Source organism: Trematomus bernacchii, unplaced genomic scaffold (assembly GCF_902827165.1).
Source record: "Trematomus bernacchii unplaced genomic scaffold, fTreBer1.1, whole genome shotgun sequence".
In the NCBI taxonomy this organism is placed as follows: domain Eukaryota; kingdom Metazoa; phylum Chordata; class Actinopteri; order Perciformes; family Nototheniidae; genus Trematomus; species Trematomus bernacchii.
The window spans coordinates 13,040,218-13,063,730 of NW_022987564.1; the positions used below are offsets into that span (position 1 = coordinate 13,040,218).

Consider the following 23,513-nt stretch of genomic DNA (forward strand, 5'->3'; position numbering starts at 1 on the left):
ATAGCTGCTATAATAACAAACAAAACGTCTGCCTGCTCTCCACAATGATCAATAACAGCGAACGGATGGTCAAAGTAAGGTACAAATAAACAGAATCACACGAAGCCTGGTTAGTGTTGCCTGACTTTATAAAGTGTGTTTTTTTTAACAAGTGTGTGGTTGCGTTCTAGTCACTTTGCTCAGCACTACTGCTTGTTACAACTTTTATTTGCCGTACTCGCCTTAAGTGTTATCTCAGGTTAATCTCGCCCCCCTCCGACGTAAGCGTGACGTATGCGGTTCTTGCTTCTAGACGGACAACTTTTTGGTGCTCGAAACAAACCGGATTCCGGAGCTATGACGCTGCTCCGCTGCGGTGTGAACAGGAAAACCCGGTGCTTTTCAAGCACCAGCACCGAACCGGCCCTGAAACACCGTTGGTGTGAAAGGGGTATTAGCCTGCAACCTAACCTCCTCCCGAGGAGGTTAGCCGCTCAGCATAAGTTACCATGGAGATCTAGCCCGCTAAAAAGAGAACCAGAGTCGTAGGACTGGAAAGCCCGAGTTTTCCCTGAAGTCAGCCGGCTAAGCGAAAATCCGGCTTCGTAGTACAGGCCTCTGGTGAATTTCACAGAAGTGATGGTGCACACAATAAATGATAACAGAATCATGTTCAATGTTTCAATGCTGCTATGAAAATGTCCTACAATTTTCAGTTGATTTGTGGAGTGTGGACCCAGATATTGACTTTCCTATCTCAAGGAACACAACAATAAGCTTTGTTTCATATTGGTTTATAAGCTATGCTTATCGTTGGTGAGCTGAGTGCCGGGGCTTCCCACCTGAAGTCGCATGCAGTGCTAGCTAAAGCGTTTTCGTGTTACCTCACGCCACACACACTTTTATGATTGCTTTTGCTTCTTTGCTGCTAACAGTTTACCAGCTTGGCTTCAGTGTCAGTCAAACACTGTGACTTAAATGAACTGTAGTTTTAAAGCAGATAAGCTCTTTTATCAGTGATGGGAGGATTGTGGGCAGTTTTTCCTTTTGTGGGTGTATTCATGTTACCTTGTGCTAGGTCATTTAAAATGATGGTATGGCAGATTCTACCAATCACCTCACATGCACATATTCTGCTTAAAATGTTTGGCATGCACTAAATCTAAATAAACGAATACTGTGAGCTCACAAGGGAAACTGCACTTCATCATCATAACTGATGAACAAGCTGACCAAGGAGATTTGTTCTATAGTTTGTATAAAACTTAAATGACTATGATGTTAGGGTGGATCTTGATAAATGAGTTCAAAAGTATCAACAAATGTTGGTTTTGAGGCAAATATAGCAGATTATATTGTTATTATTTCCATATTAACAACACATTGTAGAGGCAGGACACCCTCATGATGCAAATAATCTCAGACTCACTTAAAATAGAGGTATGAGGAGATACTTGATCAGTAGTTGCCTGATACCTGGGTCATCAAGCATAACCAGTGAGGGTAAATTATTACGACTTCCCTAATAAAGGCAACATGTAAAGGCACTGTAAACCAAAATTACATTTTTGGGTTTTTCATAATGGATTTACATGGTTTGTGAAACAATCATGATTCAAGAATCTCAGACACAATCCTTTTTGTTGATATAGATATAGAGGATAGTCTATCTTTGAAAATGCCCCGGTTTGACAACACTGTTTGTCTTTCAGTGTTTGGTGAATGCCTAATAGAAACATCACTTTTTGCCCTTTTTTGTTTTTTTATTTAAAACCTTGTCGGGGTATTTTGTCTGTTATGAATACATATATATAGTTTTGGCTCATTACTTGAATCAAATCATGGCTCAATTAAGAGTTTTGAATTGAATTACTGCCTTTTTGTATTGTATTTGTGTAGGCCACTGCAGCATGTAACATGGCTGCATATATTAACCCCCTCCATTGCTGATGTTGCCTGGTGTAGGAGATGCATTCATTTTGTAGCCACTTGTTGTACTTGTACCACAGCATTGGTTGGTACATTTACAGCGCTGCCTCTTTGTTTAGTCTTAGCTGCCTTTGTATTTGAATTCTCTAGTGTCAGAAAATAAACTGAGGAAAGAGTGGAGAGTGTTGTTTCTATAGACGCCTATCCAAGTTGGCATATACAATGCCCTGATAGTATATACATTTACCCCTGATGTCAAAAACTATAGTAAAAGTATAGTTTTGCTCTGGAGACTGAGCTGTTTGTTTGAATTGAAGCTGGTCTGGGTTTGTGTTTTTAGGGCTGCACGATATTGAAAAACACTGGCATTGCAATATTTTTCCTGCGATTCGAAAAATAATAATGAATAATTAGAAAGAATTAGATTTTTGTTTTTTTAACCAAACATGTTCCTGTTTTTGGATTACATGGTTTGCTCGACCATTTTTAGGAAGTGGTCGACGACTAGCGGGGTGTGCTTTTTGAGGTTTCGATAAGTGATTGGTGGTCGCGGTGCATGCAGAGCCTGCATTTCAGTCACCGGTAAAAAAAAAAAAAAAAAAAACTCGGTGTATACAGCAACCCTTAGTCAGAGTAAATTATGTTTCGTGAATCATACTTGAACTGTTCTCATTTTCATTGAGTAAACTACAGGACAAGTGTAAACTATTTTTAATCAAGCAGAAAAAAGTTGTAGCATGAAGTGTTTGAGTCAATTTGCCCTACTTGAAACCGCACGTCCTGCTGACTGTTGCGCATGCTCACATCGCATTGTCAATGCAGAACAAATATATCATGCAGCTCTAATGTTTGTCATGCCCATTTTAAAAGGAAAAACAGTGGGATCAAATAAGACTGGTTGTATTGAGGTGCAGGAGATATTGAAGGCCTTCTGATGAATTCACAGCAGCACTCTGTATTGCTGCTCAGGGACAGCTTTGAAATGATGTGTGATAGAAGGTACCATTACCGTAGATTGAATAGGCATTAACTGCAAAGATGACTGCCTGTAATCTTGCATAACTGCTTATCTAGCAACGTTTTTTGTGTTGGTGGCTGCATTGTGAATACCCTCGGCTTTGGTTTCTTGGACTTTGTATTTACGCACAATGACTAAAACACTCGGGCTTGCCTTGCATTGGAGAATGACTGACGGGTGTAGAGTGTTTGGTACACTGGCAGATCGAAAGCATTCTGCTTGCGCTGCTGCTCTATATTGTGGTCTGAAAACAAAAAGCTTGATCTTCTACTTTTACTTTGTTGTGCTTCTTGTAATTGTTGCCATTATTTTTCCTCTAAAGCCAGATTGATAAGGGGCCCAGATATGATATTGCAGGCGGTGAGAGGTGAGTGAATCGCCTCTGGTGTGTCTGTTATTCTTGTTTTCTGTAGGGAGACTTTTGAGTGCCATACAACAGGAAGTCGTAATATAAGAGCTTATCAAAACAGATACTCCTCATTCTATTCATAGGATATGGCCTTCCTGAAATGTAGATGTTTAATCTAGTCTCGCAAGCCATAAATGCCCTCAGATTTGCAAAGGAAGGATCTTAGACAAATAATGAAAGGCTTTAGTTAAAAGAAAAAGTCCTGTACTCCATCATGTTGCATAAGCTGTATATTTCTCAGCATACACAAACGTGACAGATTAATAAGACATTACTACGAAAGCAGTATTTAGATGCTCATAAATCTTTATTTGCATTTACAAACTCTCAAAGACAGTAATGGTTTCACTTGAGTGTCTTATCATTTCCTATTCCTGCTACATCCCCAGTCACTCCCCTCTGAAGTGTTTCTATGAGCTAAAAGCCTAATGATGATAAGAGCAGTGCTGGAGATTTATTCAAACAGTTCTATATGCAGGCACAAAACTAATGAGCTCAGACTTTTAAAGCTCTTAATATTGAATCGGGGTCTGCTTCTGCTTAACATTTTCAAAACTTAAACCTGTAGAAGGTAAGTTAAAAAATGGACCCCTGATTTATCATATAGGCACCCAGATATGGCCGAAATGTTCTTTGTAGTGCTGACGGACCTTCAGCTGTTGGTCTGTACACACACTTGATTTCCAATAAGCCCTTTTTATCGCTCTCTTCCGCAGTACATTCAACCCTGCCGACTACGCGGAGCCAGCCCAGACAGATGAAAACTACGGCGGGGGCAGCACCTGGAATAACACAGGAAGTGGGGAGCTTGAGGAGGAAGCTAGTAAGTTCATTTATAGATTAAGATAAAGATAGCCTCCAAAAAGAGAAGTTCATCTTATCAATGAAGCATCTGATTACTACTTTAAAAATCCTATCGGCATCCAAAAGAAGCGCGTGTGGTTAAGATGAGAGGAAGGTTCACTTGCATTCAAAGGACACTTACCCTTTGATGCTGGGCGCTAAAGCTTCATCAACCATGCACACTGTTTCCAAAAACGTCAAATCCTGGACACATTGTAATCCTCTTAGATCTTTACGCTCATATCAATGTGTGTCCAAGTGTATTCATGCCTCTTTGTAAAATGTAACTTTGATCTGTCTTTTTCTCCAGGGTCGGAATACGCTCCAGCGGAGGGAACAAATTTCCCGCCCAAGTTTGACTCTGCTCCTGGTAAACCCATCTTCACTTCTGGGTTGTTTGTATGCATCCCTCATTCTGTTTGAATATCTCTTTGCCTATCTGCGCAGTATTGAAACCGTTTCTCTCTGAATCACAGGCGCCTGGCGGGCTGCCACTGAGGAGTGGGGCACTGAGGACTGGAATGAAGATGTGAGTGTTTCTGGGCTAAACCGCATGACACGGTTTTAGCTCAAAATGTAATAAATGAAAACCTCTAAACACAAATCAGAAGTTATAACAGTTAAATGTTGTTTCAGTCACGGAACAATGGATATCAATGGATTGAGATATGTTTGGTTTTTCCAACTATAATATCTTCTACTTTCTCTTTTTCTGCAGCTTTCAGAGACGAAGATATTCACAGCTTCCAGCGTGGCGTCTGTGCCAGCGCCTCAAGAGAATGTTACCATCACCAAAGGACAGAGGTGGGTCCCCGTACACACTCTTATGACTTAGTTATGATTTACAGGAATCCTAAAGAGAATAGTTTATTTGCTTGCTTTTACTGTTTACTTGTTCCAAAAAAAAAGTGGTTGGAGCCCTAGTGAAAATAAAGGTCTAGTTTAGAGGGATCAAATTGAATTAAGGACGCACCGATCCTATACTTGTTTTGTTTACAGAATGGCCAAAACTTGTAGCAGTATTGTTGCGTAACAAAATCATATTGTGAGCTGTGTATTCTGCTGGGTCAATAGCATATCTGTTTTACAGTTTGGGTATGATGTTTTTTAGATGTCAAGGCCAAACAAAGTCCTTCCTTTCAAATGTAATATTAACCGCTTAGTTGTTTAAGGGAGGGAAAAATACGTTCTCATTGTTATTAACTGATCCTCAAGGTTGTTATCCAGCCATCCCTCATTTAAAATGTCCTCCTTTTTTAATAAATGTTTTCACCTTGTTAGGATCGACCTTGCAGTGCTCCTGGGCAAGACTCCCCCGTCCTCCTCCTCAGAAACAGAAAACCCCCCCATGGAGGCCGCCCAGCCCTCCTCCTTGTCCCAGTCAATGGTTTTCAGCAACTCTAAGCAAGGGGTGCCGCTCTCCCAAACATCCTCCAGCACCCCTTACACCCAGCACAGCATGGTGAGAATTACCAAAACAGCATTTCTTTAATGTACAGGTGCGTCTCAATAAATAATAAATTCAAAAAGTGAAACTCATATATTATATGGATTCATTACACACAGTGAAATATTTCAAGGCTTTATTTGTTTTAATCTTCATGATTATGGCTTACAGCTAATGAAAATCCCAAAATCAGTATCTCAGAAAATTAGAATATTGTGAAAAAGTTCAATATTGTAGACTCAAAATGCCTGCGAAGGTTTCCTGAGCCTTTTAAATAGTCTCTCAATCTGGTTCAGCAGGCTTCACAATCATGGGGAAGACTGCTGACCTGACAGTTTTCCAGAAGACAGTCAGGGTAAGCCTCAAAAGGTCATTGCTAAAGAAGCTGGCTGTTCACAGAGTGCTGTATCCAAGCATATTCATAGAAAGTTGAGTGGAAGGAAAAAATGTGGTAGGAAAAGGTGCACAAGCAACAGGGATGACCGCAGACCTGAGAGGATTGTCAAGCAAAAGCCATTCAAACATTTGGGGGAGCTTCACAAGGAGTGGACTGAGGCTGGAGTCTGTGCATCAAGAGCCACCACGCACAGACGTATCCAGGACATGGGCTACAACTGTTGTATTCCTCGTGTCAAGCCACTCCTGAACCAGAGACTGCGTCAGAAGCGTCTTACCTGGGCTAAGGAGAAAAATAAATGGTCTATGGCTCAGCGGTCCAAGGCCTCTTTTCAGATGAAAGTAAATGTTGCATTTCATTTGGAAATCAAGGTCCCAGAGTCTGGAGGAAGAGTGGAGAGGCACACAATCCATGTTGCTTGAAGTCCAGTGTGAAGTTTCCACAGTCAGTGATGATTTGGGGAGCCATGTCATCTGCTGGTGTTGGTCCTCTGTGTTTTCTCAAGTCCAAAGTCAACACAGCCGTCTACCAGGACATTTTAGAGCACTTCATGCTTCCTTCTTCTGACAAGCTTTATGGAGATGCTGATTTCATTTTCCAGCAGGACTTGGCACCTGCCCACACTGCCAAAAGTACTAAGACCTGTTTTAGTGACCATGGAATTACTGTGCTTGATTGGCCAGCAAACTGGCCTGACCTGAACCCTATAGAGAGTCTATTGGGTATTGTCAAGAGGAAAATGAGAGACGCGAGACCCAACAATGCAGACGAGCTGAAGGCCGCTATCAAAGCACCCTGGGCTTCCATCACACCTCAGCAGAGCCACAGGCTGATCGCCTCCATGCCACGCCGCATTGATGCAGTCATTCATGCAAAAGGAGGCCCTACCAAGTACTGAGTGCATACACATGAACATACTTTTCAGAAGAACAACATTTCTGTATTAAAAATCTTTTTTTTTTTTTTATTGGTCTTATGTATGATTCTTATTTTCTGAGATACAGATTTTTGGGTTTTCATTAGCTGTAAGCCGTAATTATCAAGATTAAAACAAATAAAGGCATGACATATTTCTCTTTGTGTGTAATGAATCCATATAATACACGAGTTTGACTTTTTGAATTGAATTAATGAAATAAATGAACTTTTCCACGATATTCTAATTTATTGAGATGCACCTGTACAGTATATTCTGCCTCTAGAAATCCAAATTTCATACCTTAATTAACCTTTTCCGAGCCAAACAGGAAAAGGACACGGCCATTGAAATCATCACATAATGACAAACCATGTTGTATCAAGACTTTTTTTATTTTATTGTGATAATCTGCTATTGTTGCAGGTCAACATGCTGAGCAAGAGTTTCGGGGAGGTAGGTGACCCTAAAGGAGCCAGCACAGGGACAACCGGCTCTCAGTTCCTGGAGCAATATAAAACAGCCCAGGCACTGGCCCAGCTGGCAGCCCAGCACTCCCAAACTGGACCCCCCAACACAACCCATTCTTCCTGGGACACCAGTGGACCCTCACTGGGACAATACGGTGAGATGACACCCTACTGTAATTACTCCATTCTCTCCTTCGATCTTTTTTCGCAAGTTAAAGATAATGACATAGAAAAACTGAACTGCTGTACGGGTTTCTTTACTAACTCTTTCTCCTCCTCTCTCTCACTGTCAGATATGAAGACTCAGCCAGAGCAAGCGGTCCATTCGCCCTTCACAAAGCGGCAGCCCTACCAGACCGGCACCTCGTCCATGTTGGATGTTTTCCTGCAGGACAAAGGCCTGCCTCCTCCCTCCTCGTCTTCTCCCTCGCCCCACGCGGTGCCTCCGCCAGCTTCCTCCCTTCCCAAAATGGCAGCAATTCCTTCTCTAGGTCAGCAAGTTTCCCCGAGTTCCTCAGATGCCCATGGTTCAAGTCCTCTGCCTTTGCACCAACACAAACTCAAACAGCAGAAGAAGAGGACTTCCATCTCAACAAAGGTAACAACAGCATTAAATAGATGATATAATAAAGGTTCTATATGTGAAGTTTATTAATCGAGCAGACAACTGAATATTGCTTTACCTGACTTGATAAAGGGGTAAATGCCTATAGAAAAGCTTTGCTAAGCATCTAGGTCTCACTTCATGGACAGCAACTGAAAATTACACTAATAATATTTCTCCAATTTACATGTAAGCTAAAAATGTCCAATAACTATCATCCTTAACCTGTTAAGCCCTGAGCCTGGGGTAAATTAATAATCTTTTTTCTCAAAGCAATGATAAACCTGTGAGTTGGATGTAGAAAAGTCAGAATCAATATAGTATTTTTTTATTTTAAAGTAATTTCAGATTGAACCTAGTAAACAAATGTAAATTATAGTGTCCGTCCAAAAAAACAACAACATTACTTATAGTGAAAACCACCCTTGAATGATGGGATAGCAGACTAAAAGCTTTAGGAATCCAAACTATAATATATAATAAGTACCCTGTATCAAGATTGATGCAAAACCAGTCACATTTGACCTTTTTAGAGAGGTTTAACAAAAAAACAAACACTTCTGGGGTCATTTGGGTGGATTTACCATATCTCTGGCCCCCCTTGGTCGATGTTGATGATTGACACACCTTTTTAACCGTTAGAGCCAATAGAATCGAGGGGAAGTTCCTAAAATCCATCTAAACATTTCCATTGAGGATTGAGTGATGCGCACGCAGTTTGCCCAAAACCGGAAGCTGGGTTGTAGCTCTCATAGCAGCTAATATGAAATCTCAGTTTTTGACAAATGGTTTGATGGATTATCAGTAATCATTTCAAAGTGACAGACACATTGGATTAATCTATGGATTAACCTTCAGCAGTGTTTTTATCGTTTTAATACCATTGAACACAACTTTTGATCAGAAAAACAGCTTAACGGGTTAAGATTCAAAGTATTTTGTTATATACTTTAAAATGCCCCTCATCTTCATCAGATTCCGGCTATGGCGGTCGAGATGCCTGGCTCAACAGACATGTTGGGCCTTAATCTTCAGTTTGGAGCCTTCCAGTTTGGGTCAGAACCGGCTATGCCAGAGTACGAGTCCACCCCCGCCTCCACAACACAAGCCCACCAGGTCCAGAACAGTCTCTACACTAGCCCCAGCAGGTCAGTACATCCACAAATACTACCTAGTACCAGAGTCCTGCATCGGGTACCCGACGGGTGACCTGCAAAAAAAGTGATTCGTGGGTGGTATTTTTATTCAAACATTTTTTTCCGGGTTCGGTTCTGGGTAAAACAAAGAAGATGCGGGTCGGGTCGCGGGTGTTTCATAATAAATTAATTACAAATAATAATAATTTAATTTAATGTTTAAATCCTCAGACCTCTCCCCCGCGGGACCACGCATATTCATAACCTCTGCACCGCATCAATCTGCTGCTGAGCGCGCCACATTCGAAATGGCTGAGGTGAAGGCGAAGCTCGGAGAATACAGCATTGTAAATAACTCTTCCTCAAGAGCGAAATCCAATGTCTGGGAGGCTTTTGGTGTCAGCCTAGATGGAGAAAATAACCAACATCCCACGCTTTTTGAGCCAAATACGCAACGGCGTGTGTTAATAATTGCATGTTTTCACTGCTCCTAGGATATGCGGGTTCGGGTCGGTTTGCGGATCTTGTGCCGATGGGTCGGGTCGGTTTGCGGAACTAATTGGCAATATGTGCGGGGGGCGGGTTCGGTATTGCACGTCGCGGGGCGGGAGCGGGTCTTGAAAATCAGACCCGTGCAGGACTCTGCCTAGTACCATAATACTTTGAAGATGACGTTTATTTTTTCACACCTTTGCTTAGGGTTATTCACGACTTGTTCAATCTAAACATTTTTCTGCTAGCTGCGCTATCTATTAAACAAGAGTTCATAAAAATAAACGGTATTTGAAGTTTCATTCATGTTTGAGTATTTAAAAGTGCTCTAAAATGTAAGCGGGTATTATTAATGTTCAAGTCAGAACCACTGATTGTTCCTTAAGTACGCCATCTTGTCAATACCGTTACAATCAGTGAGTCAACTCCAGCTCTTTCCAACCCCAGTCAGATGGACATGTACGATCAGAGAGCGTCTCAGACACGCCGCTACCCCCCCTCCATCTCCTCCTCCCCTCAGAAGGACATGCAGCCCAAGGTAAGGACAAAGCGTCCCTCTTGATCACTTAGACTTGGTAAAAAATCTAACATGGTGGTTTGTTAATGTAGTGCTTAGATAAGTCTGTTGTGTATGTGCGTTTTTTTTAAGGTGTGGGGATTTTGAGACGGTTCTGGTTTTAAACATGACTCGTTGTTAAAATGCACTGCATAACTTAAATGTTTCCAAAAGCCCAACACCCTTCATCTTTTTATGAATGGCCTGTTTCCATGGAAACCTGTGAGCTAACCTACATTGTTGGTTTTACAGAATGGCTTCAGTTCAATACACGGAACACATTCTGGGGAAGGTAAGGGTCTCTATACGAGGTTTTTTTCTTCTTTTCAAAATAATTTTTGAAAAAGTCCGGATCACACTGGATTGGAATTTATTACAATATTGTTTTCTCTCTCTCTTTCTCCTCGGCTGCAGCGGGCTCTGCAGTATCAGTTCGGCAGGTCTCTGATTCAGTCACGCCTGTCAGCATGGGCACTTTGACTGACAGCGGCTCCGGCCCTGCCTCCTTGATGACTTCATCCAATCAGACATCTCTCAGCGGTCTGGGGCACTGTGAAGACATGCCTCCAAATACTTTCCCCCCTCCTCAGCACAACAAGTGAGTTTAACACACACAGTAATATAGGAAAGGAAATGGTATCTGCGGTTTATCCAGAGATCATAACTCGAGTATTAGTAAATGTTAATTGTGCTCTGTATAGATAGTTGAGATATGCGTTGAACCTTCTTATTACTTTTACAGCTCTCACCAATCACAGCAGAACAGCCTAGCTCAGTCTTCAGTCCGGTCATCCAGCTTAATGGTGAGATTTTTATTTTATATTTCTGTATTTGTCATAGAATCAGGCATTCAAATGTTTTTCTCAGTTCCTGTGCTGGTGGATGAAACTTTTGAAAATAACCTGCAGCTATAATTTTACCTGCACCTTTCCTTCATTTTTGCCACTTCCATTAACTTTGAGAGTCATGTAAAAAAAAAAAGGTGTAATATTTAAAAAATGTATAAACTTTTTTTTTTTTTTTTACTGTACAGTAAAGTACAATATCTTCAATTCAAATATGTTATTTTGATCAATTAATTCAGATTTCTCATGTCCAGGATCACCCTAATCATGATTGCTTTACATATTTCAGCAAACCTTTGAAGCGAAACCATAATTTCTATTAATTTAAAAATGAGTTTAACAATAAGAACATTGTCAATATGTTGCGATATTATTTGAGCTTACTTTCCTTTATTCTAAGCAGAATTAAACTCGACAAACCTTCTGTCATGCGATGTTGCGAGTCTTACTTAATCCTTTTTTGCCGACTCCAAGTATGGCTACTGCAACAGCACAATTTGACGCGCTTCAAAATCAGCAGCGGCTGGCTTCACCAGGTCTTCTATAGTGCTTCTGTTGTGTTGTCCTATCTGCCAGTGCACTGTCAGTGTCCGATTTTTGTGTGTGGAAAGTGTCAATTGCATCAGTCACTGTCAATGCAGGTTAGAAGTCCTGCATAACATATTTTGTCATGCACTGGTGCATGTAGAGCTGAGAATAACGTGCACAGCTTTTATTCTTCCAGCAATTATGTGTTTGTGTGTTTCGAAATCATGTGGATTTCTTTGAAGAGTAGGTTGGATGTTGTTGTTTTTAACCAAAAAGAAACTGAGGTGTGTGTGTGTTGTACATGCTTATGCTGGCCAGCGTTTCTCCCTCCATCTCCTCCTTAAGCATTTTCAAAGCTTCATTTCCTGTGATGTCAGATGAACGTATTACATGTCCATTTACTCTAATGGAAATGTAATCTCATCAATCCTAACCGCATCTTTTTAACTTCGTCCTTCCGTCTCTGCAGCATCCCAGCGTAGACGGTGACTCAAGCCTGCACTGCTCCAACTACCCCTCCTCCGTGTCATCGGTGCCATCATCAGTCCCCTCCTCTTCCTCAGCGCAGGTGTCCCTAGGGGTCCATCAGGCCTGCTCTGTGGGCTCCAACACAGTTTTAGCTCCCTCTGGGCTCTGCCCCATCAGCAGCCTGGCCATGGGCCTTAACCCTGCCTCCATGGCGGTCCAAGCTGCAGTCGCCGCTGCTTCAATGTCCTCGGCAGGCTCAGCCATTTCTTCTTTAGCGACTTCCTCTTCCTTACGCAACTCTGCAGCATCCTCAGGTTAGACATAAACACAGGTGCAACAATTCTTACACTTTGACACCTACACCTCTTTAGACAGTTTAACATCCAAATCTTGCAATTGCTCAACATAAATGTAAAAACTGTAGATTTTCCTTTCCCTCACATTGTATGTTTTGCTTACTTTAATTTGAATCTATAGCTTGCAATACCAGTGAGTTAATTGTAGCTTTGGTAATTTTGTGTCAGGACTTCACACTGTAACGCATGACTTACTATATATCCATCCATATTAAGTTTCAGATTCGAGCATTTAGTCAAGTTTTTCTTGTGTCAACAGTTTTCTTTTATCCCTTGTTTCGCACTTTTTAAAATACAAATCAATTTGATCACTTGATAAATGATGAGCCAGTGAGAGCTTGTTAATGTCACCAATATGGCTGTTTGTATGCATTACCACCAGAGATGGGGTCGTTACTAAAAAAAAAGTAATATATTACATATTACTTTAAAAAAAAGTAATATATTACACTACTTCGTTACTCTCTACATAAAGTAACTCGTTACTTTACTCGTTACTTTACTCGTTACTTTACTCGTTACTTTACTCGTTACTTTACTCGTTACTTTACTCGTTACTTTACTCGTTACTTTACTCGTTACTTTACTCGTTACTTTACTCGTTACTTTACTCGTTACTTTACTCGCAGGGCCGGCCCGCCCCTCCCTACAGACAGATCACGCAGACTGCTAAAGTTTCAAATGTTCTCTTTAGTTCAGTTTCCATTGTCGCATAAGACTGATCCAGATAGCTCTGACTATGGCTGTCCTCTGTCTCCTGCTATCTGTATTTTGCGCAGTATATCTCTGAACAATGCGATGGTGATTCCACTGTGCAAATGGGCAACATTACCTCTACTATGAAGGATGCTTCAAGCCTGTCCATCTCTGCTTTGGTTACCGGTCCTCCAAATTCTAATTTGTGCTGCTTCGGTCGGCGGCGGCGCACTCACAACATCCTCACTCTGGGTTCGGGGGTCCTTAGCTATTAGCTTCACCTTAGCATGTGTTCTTTGCAGGTGTTTGTTGAGGTTTGACGTGGTGTTTACAGCAGTGGATAACAGCTTCTGGCCTGGACACAGTTTGCACCTCACCGTCACATTCCTGTCTATTCTTCGGACGAACTCAAAATAATGGGCATACCTCCACCCCTCGAAAGTTATCGCTGACTCAGCCATGTTTATGCAGCACTGCAGGTGGAGATGCGGACGCGCAAGTCGCGCAGATTACGTACATATAAACCTGCGGCGGAAACCCCTCTTGTCTGTCAGTGTGATTATGACTGATTTTATAAAAGTAACGAAGTAACGCGTGTCGGGGCAATGTTAGTAACTGTAGTGTGATTACTGAATTATAAAAGTAACGCGTTACACTACTCCGTTACCGACAAAAGTAATATTATTACAGTAACGCGTTACTTTGTAACGCGTTACTTTGTAACGCGTTACACCCAACTCTGTTTACCACACAGTGGTGCAAATTGCTTGGGAATTATGTGGCTTGTTATTAGGCCTGTCACGATAATTAATTTTGTTGGACGATACATTTTCCCGGAAATTATTGCGATAAACGATATTGTCGGCACCGTTGTAAGACCATTTTAGACCACTGACATGATTATATATATATAATAATAATTCAAGTACATCCTTTCAAACAGAACTTTTTATTGAACATTCAACATTGCAAATGAAATGTGAAATAATATTCAAATATATAAATTATATATAATAAATAAAACAAATTAATTTAATTATAACAAATTAATTTAATCACACACAACCAAAACAATAAATTAAATAGACTCAGGCTGGAAAACAGAGCTCTCTCTCTCTCTTTATATCTATATCTATATAATAAATATATATATATAATAAATATGAGCACACATTGTCTCACAAGCAAAAAAAACCTCCTTAAAACAACAGTCAAGTGTACAGTCCACTGTCCATACAAAGACCCAGATGCCTCAACAGGCCATATCCAAATCTGTTTTTCAAAGTTTTCAAGCAAGGAACACCAACATGTTTGCATTGTCGGGCAAATTGACTTGGGCAAACTGTCGGGAAGGTGGGGGCTCTCCATCTCCAGCTGCCGTGTTTGCTCCCAGCTGGGAAAACGGAATGGGGTGGTTGTGTTTCAGGTGCAGTTTAAGGTTGGTCGTATTGCTGGCTTTTATTGCTACCTTTTTTAAAACAAATGCGACACACCGCCCGGCTCATTCAAGTCCATAGGTTCGCCTCGTTGATTTGGCTTAAATCCAAAATATACCCACACCGGAGATGTGGAATTAGGTTTTGTAACCAATTTAACTTCAAATTCCCCTCGAGTAAGTCGCACGTTGTCTCCTGCTTGTCTCTATATTATTAATTTGGCTGCTACGCTGTTGCACGCGGAGTGTCCTGACCTGGCTGTGTGTGAGCCCCGCCCCTCACAGCGCGCCTGGCTAAAATGCTGGTCACATCCTTATGTAAACAAACACGCATGTAAGCGGCAATTTATCGAGGTCAGAAAAGCTATCGAGTTCATTTTTATTTATCGTACGATAAGTCAATGTATGGATTATCGTGACAGGCCTACTTGTCACTTGACAGTCACTGGCAGGGTTTCCATTCTTCTGACTCATCTCACTCTGTTTGTTTGCTCCCAACGCCTGTCTCTCTCTCTCTCAAACACATTTGATGTGTTTTCCTTTCTGCTCCCTCTGCCAGTGCATAGTTTAACAAGCGGTATATTGCAGTGTTGTCATTTACTGATGCATCTCAGGGATAAATGTGTTGAAACGGATCTCTCCTTGCCAAGTAAAAACTAGTTGTATATTTAGTGAATTCATAAAATGACTGTACTTCCATTTCTTTATTTTCCGGTGTGCGTAATAAATGAATGTGTAATAGATCTAAGAATAAGTTTGTAATGCATTGCTTGTGTTTTACATGATTTGTCCATGCAGGGAAAGCTCCTCCAAACCTGCCCCCTGGAGTGCCCCCTCTGCTGCCCAACCCTTACATCATGGCCCCTGGACTACTGCACGCCTACCCTGTGAGTTCCTGACAGACTCACTGTTTATACAAACTGAGCTTTTTATCTGCACTTACTAGAGTTTGTATAGTTTATAAAGTAACACTTTTCTTGCTGTGTCTCAGCCTCAGGTGTACGGCTACGATGACTTACAAATGCTGCAAGCAAGAATACCGCTGGTGAGTTTTGTTTTGTGTAAAAGAAAACAACTCCTGCAATAAAAACATTATTCACAAGCCATACTTTATTGCTCCATGTCCGGTATTAAAAAAACAAACAATGTTTTTCTCTCTCCAGGATTATTACAGCATTGCACCCTTTGCAACTCCCACAGCAGCACTGACTGGCCGAGACGGCAACTTGACTAACAACCCTTACTCTGGTGAGCCATCTCACAATTGTCTATTAAAAGCTAAGCTCACTGTCTTCTCCACAGTTAGCTGCTTGTTGAAACTGCTTTTTGTTTGGTGATGAAGGGACCGTTTGAATTGAATGATTATCCTCACAATAAATGAAGAGCCTTTTTTGCTTGCTGGTAGAATCTAAGCCTGGCAGGTTGACAGTGCAACTATCTGTAGTTTGATTAACTTGAGAACTGTATATATTTAAGGTTTTCCAAATTGACTAGAAACTGTATAATGCCAATAAATAAATTAACAATCTTTAGAGATGATAAGCTTTGGTTGTTCCTTCAAGGCCTTAATGTTTCAACTTCCCGTCGCCAGCAGTTGAGGATTTCCTACGTTAATATCTCCTTTTCTTTGTTTGCTAGTAATGTATTGTGTTTTATCTCATGTAGACATTTGTATTCAAACACAAACATCCCATTCTGTATTTGCAGGTGACTTATCAAAGTTTGGTCGAGGTGATGCATCGTCTCCTTCCCCAGCCACCACATTAGCGCAGACACAACAGAACCAGACGCAGGCGCATCACACCGCGCAGCAGCCCTTCCTCAACCCAGCGCTGCCGCCCGGCTACAGCTACACGAGCCTCCCGTACTACACCGGCATGCCAGGTCTGCCCAACACCTTCCAGTACGGACCTGCTGTGTTTCCGGTGAGGAAAAACCTTGCTTTTATTGAGGATTAGAAGCATCATCATAACATCAGGAAAATCTCTGTTTGTTTAGACAGGAGCAAACCATCAAGTCAAATTTGATGTTTGCACTATTGGAAGAGATCATTTTAGCGCCTTTCCTTTGATGGTGCTGTATTAGAATCCATTTTGTCTGAGTACTTCCTGACCCTGAACGAGAAGAAAGTTGCATTTTCATGAGTCTCCAAGACAAACTTTGGTTACCCTATTTGGTTACCACGCGATGACTTTACATGGTTTTGTTTTTGTCCAGGTGGCTCCTACCTCGTCAAAGCAGCACGGTGTGAATGTCGGCGTCAACGCATCAGCCGCACCCTTCCAGCAGGCTAGTGGTTATGGTTCCCATGGATACAGCACTGGTGAGGCACTAAACGATACAGAAGCTGTATGTTTACAGGTGTCATGCAAGTCCTACTCTATACACTTGCATACCAATAAATCTGTGCTGTTACTCACAATGAGCCCATTGATTTCGCCTCAATGTGGACTGCATATTTTATTTGAGCTCTGCAGCCTCTACAAGCATAAACATGATGCTTGTGTAAACACTCTTGTAATATGTCGGAAGGTATCTGCCTGTAGTTCAAAACGCATTCTTGCATGCTGACTCTCACTTGTTGACAAACATGTTTTTAGTATTAATGTAGAGGTTTAATTTAGTCAGATTAGGAATTGCATCTGCGTCTGGTACCCAGTTTTCATTGCCTTTACACACGAAAGAAGTCTCGGTATTTCAAAAACATGTCTGCCATTTAAACTGAATGGGAAAGGATAGGTTGGGCTTGAACAGAGGCACCTGGCTGGCAGTTTAAATACCAGAGGTCGACATTATCGGTCTCCTGCCGTCTTCCATAGCTTGCTTTGCTCATTTCAGAAAGTTGTCATTTGCCCCAAGGCTTCACCTTCCATAACACACACCACCTCCCCCCAGACATTCATACATTAAACTCATTAACAAACGGCACAACCATCATCCTCCCAAATGTCTTCTTAACCCATTTATTCATATGTTTTAGGCATTCTGGTATCTATTGCTTTTTTTTGCTTTTTTCAGTGGTGATTTTATTTTACTTTCATAGTTCATCACTCAATATCTACCTCTGGTCACATTTGTTCTAAGCTGCACCTTCTGCTGCTTTCTGCCATCACCCAACTCAAGCTCACTCTCCACCCCCCCTCCCACACACACCCTGCCTGCCCCCTCACTTCCCCCACCTCCTTCCCTCAGACTTGGCTCAAATAGTATTTGCATATTATGTCGGCGATGATTCTGACATTCATGATGTTCCAGATGGACAGATTTAGCCACATAGGACAATGCATTTGGTGTCAAAGTTCAGATGATAAAGTATCGAGTGCGTTTCCTTAAGGACTTGACACAATCTGTATTGTCACCATTTTGTGAAACCTGTCCATCTGGTACACAGTTTCAAACTTTGAATTATTTGCAAATGCTATTTGAGGCAGGTCTGCTCCCGCTGCCTGGTGTGTCTAACGCTGTGGGCTGTGGCTGTGTATCTGACTGTTGCAGGCTATGAGGATGTGGGCCAGGCTTCAGGGAGTGGGGATTTCTGTAAGGGCGGATACGGCACTGCCGCTGCCGCTTCTGCACAAAACAAGCCAGCCAGCTCTGTCAGCGGGCCGGGAGTCGGTGAGTGCCGCCACATGCCAAAGCAAAAGGAAAAAAAAACCTATCCCTCCCGTCTTCCTCTTGTGTCACCAACCATCCTCCTCCCCTTCTTTGCTCTCAGTCCTTTGCCTCATCGCTGATGAGCTGCGTCTGTAGGAAGACCCGTCACACTACATCCGCTGTTAGACAGTCCAATGCAGCCCGCCTCTCTTAAAAGCCGTGTCTGCCGTTCTGTCCGTTCCCTGTTCTCTTCCAGGGCAACTTGTCATCAATCCAATCTGGTTTTTACATTTTGGACATGTATGCTATGTTATTATCAGGATTAGAGTCAAAAATGTGGCAGGGCACGAGAACAGTGGCTGCCATAAACTGATGAGTTGCCCTGGTTGATGCTTGCTCTTCCCTCATGTTGTCATTGCTGGTATGTTCGTCGCCAGAGAATCCAGTTCACTGTCCTGTGGGTGGAGCTGGTTACAGTCCAAGAGAGGGGTTTAAGAAAATATATATTATTTGTAAAATAACTGTAAATGTGCTATTTGAAGAGCTTTTTGAGTGGCAGGTGGCTGCAGCAGTATTCCCAGCGTGCACCAGTGATGCACGGGTCAGTTATTGTGACTCACGCCCACCTGGCCCATTATCAAAGCCTCACAAAAATATTAATTAAGCCCCAAAACCCACCCAACAGACTTTCAACTTAATACATTATAGTAGGGATGTTGATAATGGACCATTTTGATCATTCACTGTCAAACATTTCGTCCAAATATTGTTTAGTGCATCAGTTCTAATGGATGGCGAGTTGTGTATCTTGTGCATGCACTGGAGCCGGCCATAAATGAAGGATTTGTTTGTGCCTTGGTTACCATTGCTACTGGCTGGCTTCTTAGGCACTTCAGCCAAAGTACTAACCCTGCATGCAAGCCACTTATCTGTCACTTAAGGGTTGGGACTGAGGTCTGAGACGAGAACAGAGCGGAGCGGAAACCCACGCACACACGTGTTATTATTTTACAAGCTTAGTCGGTTTTGGTTCGACTTGTGCATCTCTGCTGTGCACGTTCATGATCTCGTTCTTCACATAGAATGGTACCTAAATGAAAACCAGGTTGCCTTGTGAAAGGTTGTCAAGGGATTGATCAGTATATCTTCTATAATCTTTGGATTGTGTTATTTCTCTGACAAATGAGTTTCATGTGTTTTTTTCGCTTGTACCTAGTAACAGCTGTGTAGCATATCTCAAATCACTTTTCCTTAACCCTTGTGCCCTCCTCGGGCATTTTTGTACATTTTTCCTGACTTTTTTTTTTGATTTGGTGATCATTTCAGCTGTGTTACAGCTTTTGGCATGGATTTTTGCAAGAAGTCTTCTGTTGAGTCACATTTTTGAAATCCAATGTCGTTTACTCTTACATGTTTTGTATACTCTCGTGATGCATTTTGCACCCTCTGGACCCCTTCGTGGCAAAAATGTACACGCTCATAGAAACTGCTATTAAATCATCATACATCAATATTTTATTAAACTCTTTTTTCCATGAATCACTTGAACAACTTCTAACGTGCTCAAAACTACCAAACATCCAATAATTTTCAGGATTTTAACCCTTTAAATGCCTGTTTCATTATTTTAATTATTTAATTTCTCTTAAAAAAAAACACAAAAAATGAATTTCTTTCAATATAATAATTAGTAGAGGGATGGAACTTTGGTGGTTATTAGAGTCTGGGATGTGTCAAAGATTAGCAACAAAATTGATTTGACTGCATTATTAATTTTTACGTAGTGTCAGATACTACCTCTGGACACCTTCGTGGCAAAAATGTACACGCCCATAATAACTTCTATTAAATCATCATACATCAATATCTTTTTCTACTTTTTTTTCATGAATCACATATACAACTTCTCACGTACTCCAAACTACCAAACATTCAATCATTGGCAGGATTTTAACTCATTAAATGCCTGTTTAATTATTTTTAATTATTTCATTTCTCTAAAAAATGCCTCATTGACTTCCATTCAGACCACATTTGTTGATCTCACTGCCATTGCAGTATAAAACCATGCATTTTGTAATGTCAGCATTTCATTTAGAAGAAAAGTAGTGATATTTGATATTTCTACTCTATTCCAACAGATTACACAAGTCTCCGTGTAGGCCGATGCATTACATTCTTACATTTTTGCCAGTTATATTATGGAGCCGTGTGACTACCAGGGGGCCCCGAGAGTGGTGTGTGTGTGTGTGTGTATGTGTGTGTGTGCGTGTGCCTGTGTGTGTGTGTGTATATGTATGCGTGTGTGTGTGTGTGTGTGTGTCATTTCCAGCAGCAGACTAGCAGGTCCTGCAGCATGTGACCTGGTGCTCTCAGGTGATAGAACAACAATTTTTTAGGCCTGTGCACAACCAGCACACACCTCTCCTCCCTCTCCGTGTGTGTGTGTGAGAATCGTAAGCATGCACAGATCATTTCATGGGAAAAAAAGGCCATCTTTTGAGGGATGTGTTTGATGTGTCTTTGAAGAGCTGCTTGATTACTCAAAAACAAAAAACAACTGTTAGTGTGTTTATGCACCTGGCTGCCAAAGATAAAAATGCAGTTTGACCAAGGGCTTATTTCATTAGTGAGCAGAGAAGGAGAAAGACCTGGAGCAAAGAGAAGGAACTCAAATGAAGAAGCTTTTCAGTGCAGAAGAGACTTCAGAAATAATCTTGTAGTCTTCTTCTGCCAGCGAGCTGCAGGACTCATCTGAAGAAGACACAAGGTTCGAGCTGGGGTCTGACACTGAATGCTCTCTGGAGTCCAGCATTTCTTTGAGTTCCTCTGACCCTTCATCTGAAAGTGGAGAGGATACTGAGGGTCCGGCCCACCATCCACCACCACGGGGGGCTTTCTTCTCACAATCTGTGAGGACACCCTGGTTTTCCCCAGCTCCTGGGAGAACGACCTCCGTTCTTCTCTGTCCCCTCACTGTGGGTCGGACCCTCAGTGTCCTCTCCACTTTCAGATGAAGGGTCAGAGGAACTCAAAGAAATGCTGGACTCCAGAGAGCATTCAGTGTCAGACCCCAGCTCGAACCTTGTGTCTTCTTCAGATGAGTCCTGCAGCTCGCTGGCAGAAGAAGGCTGCAAGATTATTTCTGAAGTCTCTTCTGCACTGAAAAGCTTCTTCATTTGAGTTCCTTCTCTTTGCTCCAGGTCTTTCTCCTTCTCTGCTCACTAATGAAATAAGCCCTTGGTCAAACTGCATGTTTATCTTTGGCAGCCAGGTGCATAAACAATCAAGCAGCTCTTCAAAGACACATCAAACACATCCCTCAAAAGATGGCCTTTTGTTCCCATGAAATGATCTGTGCATGCTTACAGATTCTCACACACACACGGAGAGGGAGGAGAGGTGTGTGCTGGTTGTGCACAGGCCTAAAAAAATGTTGTTCTATCACCTGAGAGCACCAGGTCACATGCTGCAGGACCTGCTAGTCTGCTGCTGGAAATGACACACACACACACACACACACACACACACACACACACACCACTCTCGGGGCCCCCTGGTAGTCACACGGCTCCATAAAATAACTGGCAAAAATGTAAGAATTTAATGCATCGGCCTACAGTGGGAAAATGGTTTAATCTGTTGGAATAGAGTAGAAATATCAAATATCACTACTTTTCTTCTAAATGAAATGCTGACATTACAAAATGCATGGTTTTATACTGCAATGGCAATGAGATCAACAAATGTGGTCTGAATGGAAGTCAATGAGGCATTTTTGAGATAAATGAAATAATGAAAATAATTAAACAGGCGTTTAAAGGGTTAAAATCGAAACCGAAAATGGTAGTTTTGAGTACGTTAGAAGTTGTTTATGTGATTCATGAAAAAAAAGTAGAAAAATATATTGATGTATGATGATTTAATAGCAGTTATTATGGGCGTGTACATTTTTGCCACGAAGGGGTCCAAAGGTAGTATCTGACACTACGTACAAAATAATAATGCAGTGAAATCAATTTTATTGCTAATCTTTGACACATCCAAGACTCTAATAACCACCAAAGTTCCATCCCTCTACTAATTATTATATTGAAAAAAATTCATTTTTTGTGTTTTTTGTCATAAATAATGAAATAATTCAAATAATTAAACAGGCATTTAAAGGGTTAAAATCCAGAAAATTATTGAATGTTCGGTAGTTTTGAGTACGTTATAAGTTGTTTAAGTGATTCATGAAAAAAAACGTAGAAAGAAATGTTGATGTATGATGATTTAGTAGCAGTTATTATGGGCGTGTACATTTTTGCCACGAAGGGGTCGAAAGGTTGAAAATTCGAGGAGGGCACAAGGGTTAATATGATGTTTCACCATCTTTGGCTTTAAATGCCAAACATCACATTAGCATTGTGGCTCTTTCTGCAACTTTCATGTCTGATTTAAGCCATGCTAAACAACCACACGCAGTAAGAACTTGAATATTGTTGCCGAAATGATATGATACTGATATGCTGCTAAACCATCTTTCTCACCTCTCTTCATCTCATCCCTCTTTATATGCTTTACCGTACTCCTCACTTAAAGGAAATTCTTCTCACAACATCTATGAACTTTTGCTGACATAGATGTGTATACTTGAAATTTCCCAAGATTCTATGTAAGATTTTCTTTCTCAGAAACTTGAATTATAGTAAGTCTTCCTGTAAAGAAATTGTCTGTCAATTTTACACATTAGTTTTCTTGTTCACTTAGGAATAATAATTCATTCATTGAGCCTTATTTGTTTTTGGACTTTTTTCAACAATGTTATATTAAAGGTAGGGTAGGTAAGTTTGAGAAACCGGCTCGAGATACACTTTTTGTTATATTCCATGGAATGCTCTTAACATCCCGATAGCAATGAATATCTTAAGTGCTTTGAAAAAAAATCCATAAAAAAATGTCATCTGTGGAAGCCGTAGTACTGTAAAAAGCACGACCAATCATTTTAGCTGGGCCGGCTAAAATAACTGGATGGCCTACCTGCCTGTCAGCCTTCCATCTGTGCACAAACTTATCTTGTGCCCTCATTGGTCATGTGCGCGTTCGTGTGTGTTGGAGGAGGGGCTCTATAAGGAAGTGGCAGATTTTTTCCGGTTGTGTATTATCAAATTCTAGCGCACTCAAGCTGGTTTCTCAAATGACCTACCCCACATTTAAGTGTTTAGATAACTTTATTTGTATTATTGACGGGAAACTCTCGTATATACCATTCTATACGCAGATCACAAAGTACTGCTATAAAGAAGAACCCACATCACACTGCATTTTTTTTGTTGCCCTGATACAATAAAAGTGTGTAGTCCCGCCATGCTGTAGCTTTTACACACTTGGAGATGTAAATTGCAAGTTTCAT

General features: G+C 41.3%; 1 protein-coding gene across 7 annotated transcripts in view; it reads left to right on the top strand.

Annotated features, from left to right (window-relative positions):
* The window catches only part of ubap2l (ubiquitin associated protein 2-like), a 37,100-nt gene that overhangs the window by 10,696 nt on the left and 2,891 nt on the right, over positions 1-23,513 (top strand). For 2 of the 7 annotated variants that reach the window (XM_034124577.1, XM_034124576.1), the window contains exons 8-27: positions 3,249-3,293; positions 4,052-4,158; positions 4,489-4,548; positions 4,655-4,707; positions 4,897-4,982; positions 5,460-5,640; positions 7,365-7,581; positions 7,702-8,006; positions 8,988-9,160; positions 10,088-10,178; positions 10,449-10,488; positions 10,611-10,794; positions 10,939-10,999; positions 12,039-12,351; positions 15,323-15,411; positions 15,516-15,569; positions 15,688-15,772; positions 16,232-16,449; positions 16,742-16,847; positions 18,020-18,139. In XM_034124577.1, the coding sequence (XP_033980468.1) occupies positions 3,249-3,293; positions 4,052-4,158; positions 4,489-4,548; positions 4,655-4,707; positions 4,897-4,982; positions 5,460-5,640; positions 7,365-7,581; positions 7,702-8,006; positions 8,988-9,160; positions 10,088-10,178; positions 10,449-10,488; positions 10,611-10,794; positions 10,939-10,999; positions 12,039-12,351; positions 15,323-15,411; positions 15,516-15,569; positions 15,688-15,772; positions 16,232-16,449; positions 16,742-16,847; positions 18,020-18,139 (2,588 nt within the window). The remainder of the gene's footprint in view (positions 1-3,248; positions 3,294-4,051; positions 4,159-4,488; positions 4,549-4,654; positions 4,708-4,896; positions 4,983-5,459; positions 5,641-7,364; positions 7,582-7,701; positions 8,007-8,987; positions 9,161-10,087; positions 10,179-10,448; positions 10,489-10,610; positions 10,795-10,938; positions 11,000-12,038; positions 12,352-15,322; positions 15,412-15,515; positions 15,570-15,687; positions 15,773-16,231; positions 16,450-16,741; positions 16,848-18,019; positions 18,140-23,513) is intronic. The other 5 variants (XM_034124578.1, XM_034124581.1, XM_034124579.1 and 2 more) reach the window with 5 other exon arrangements.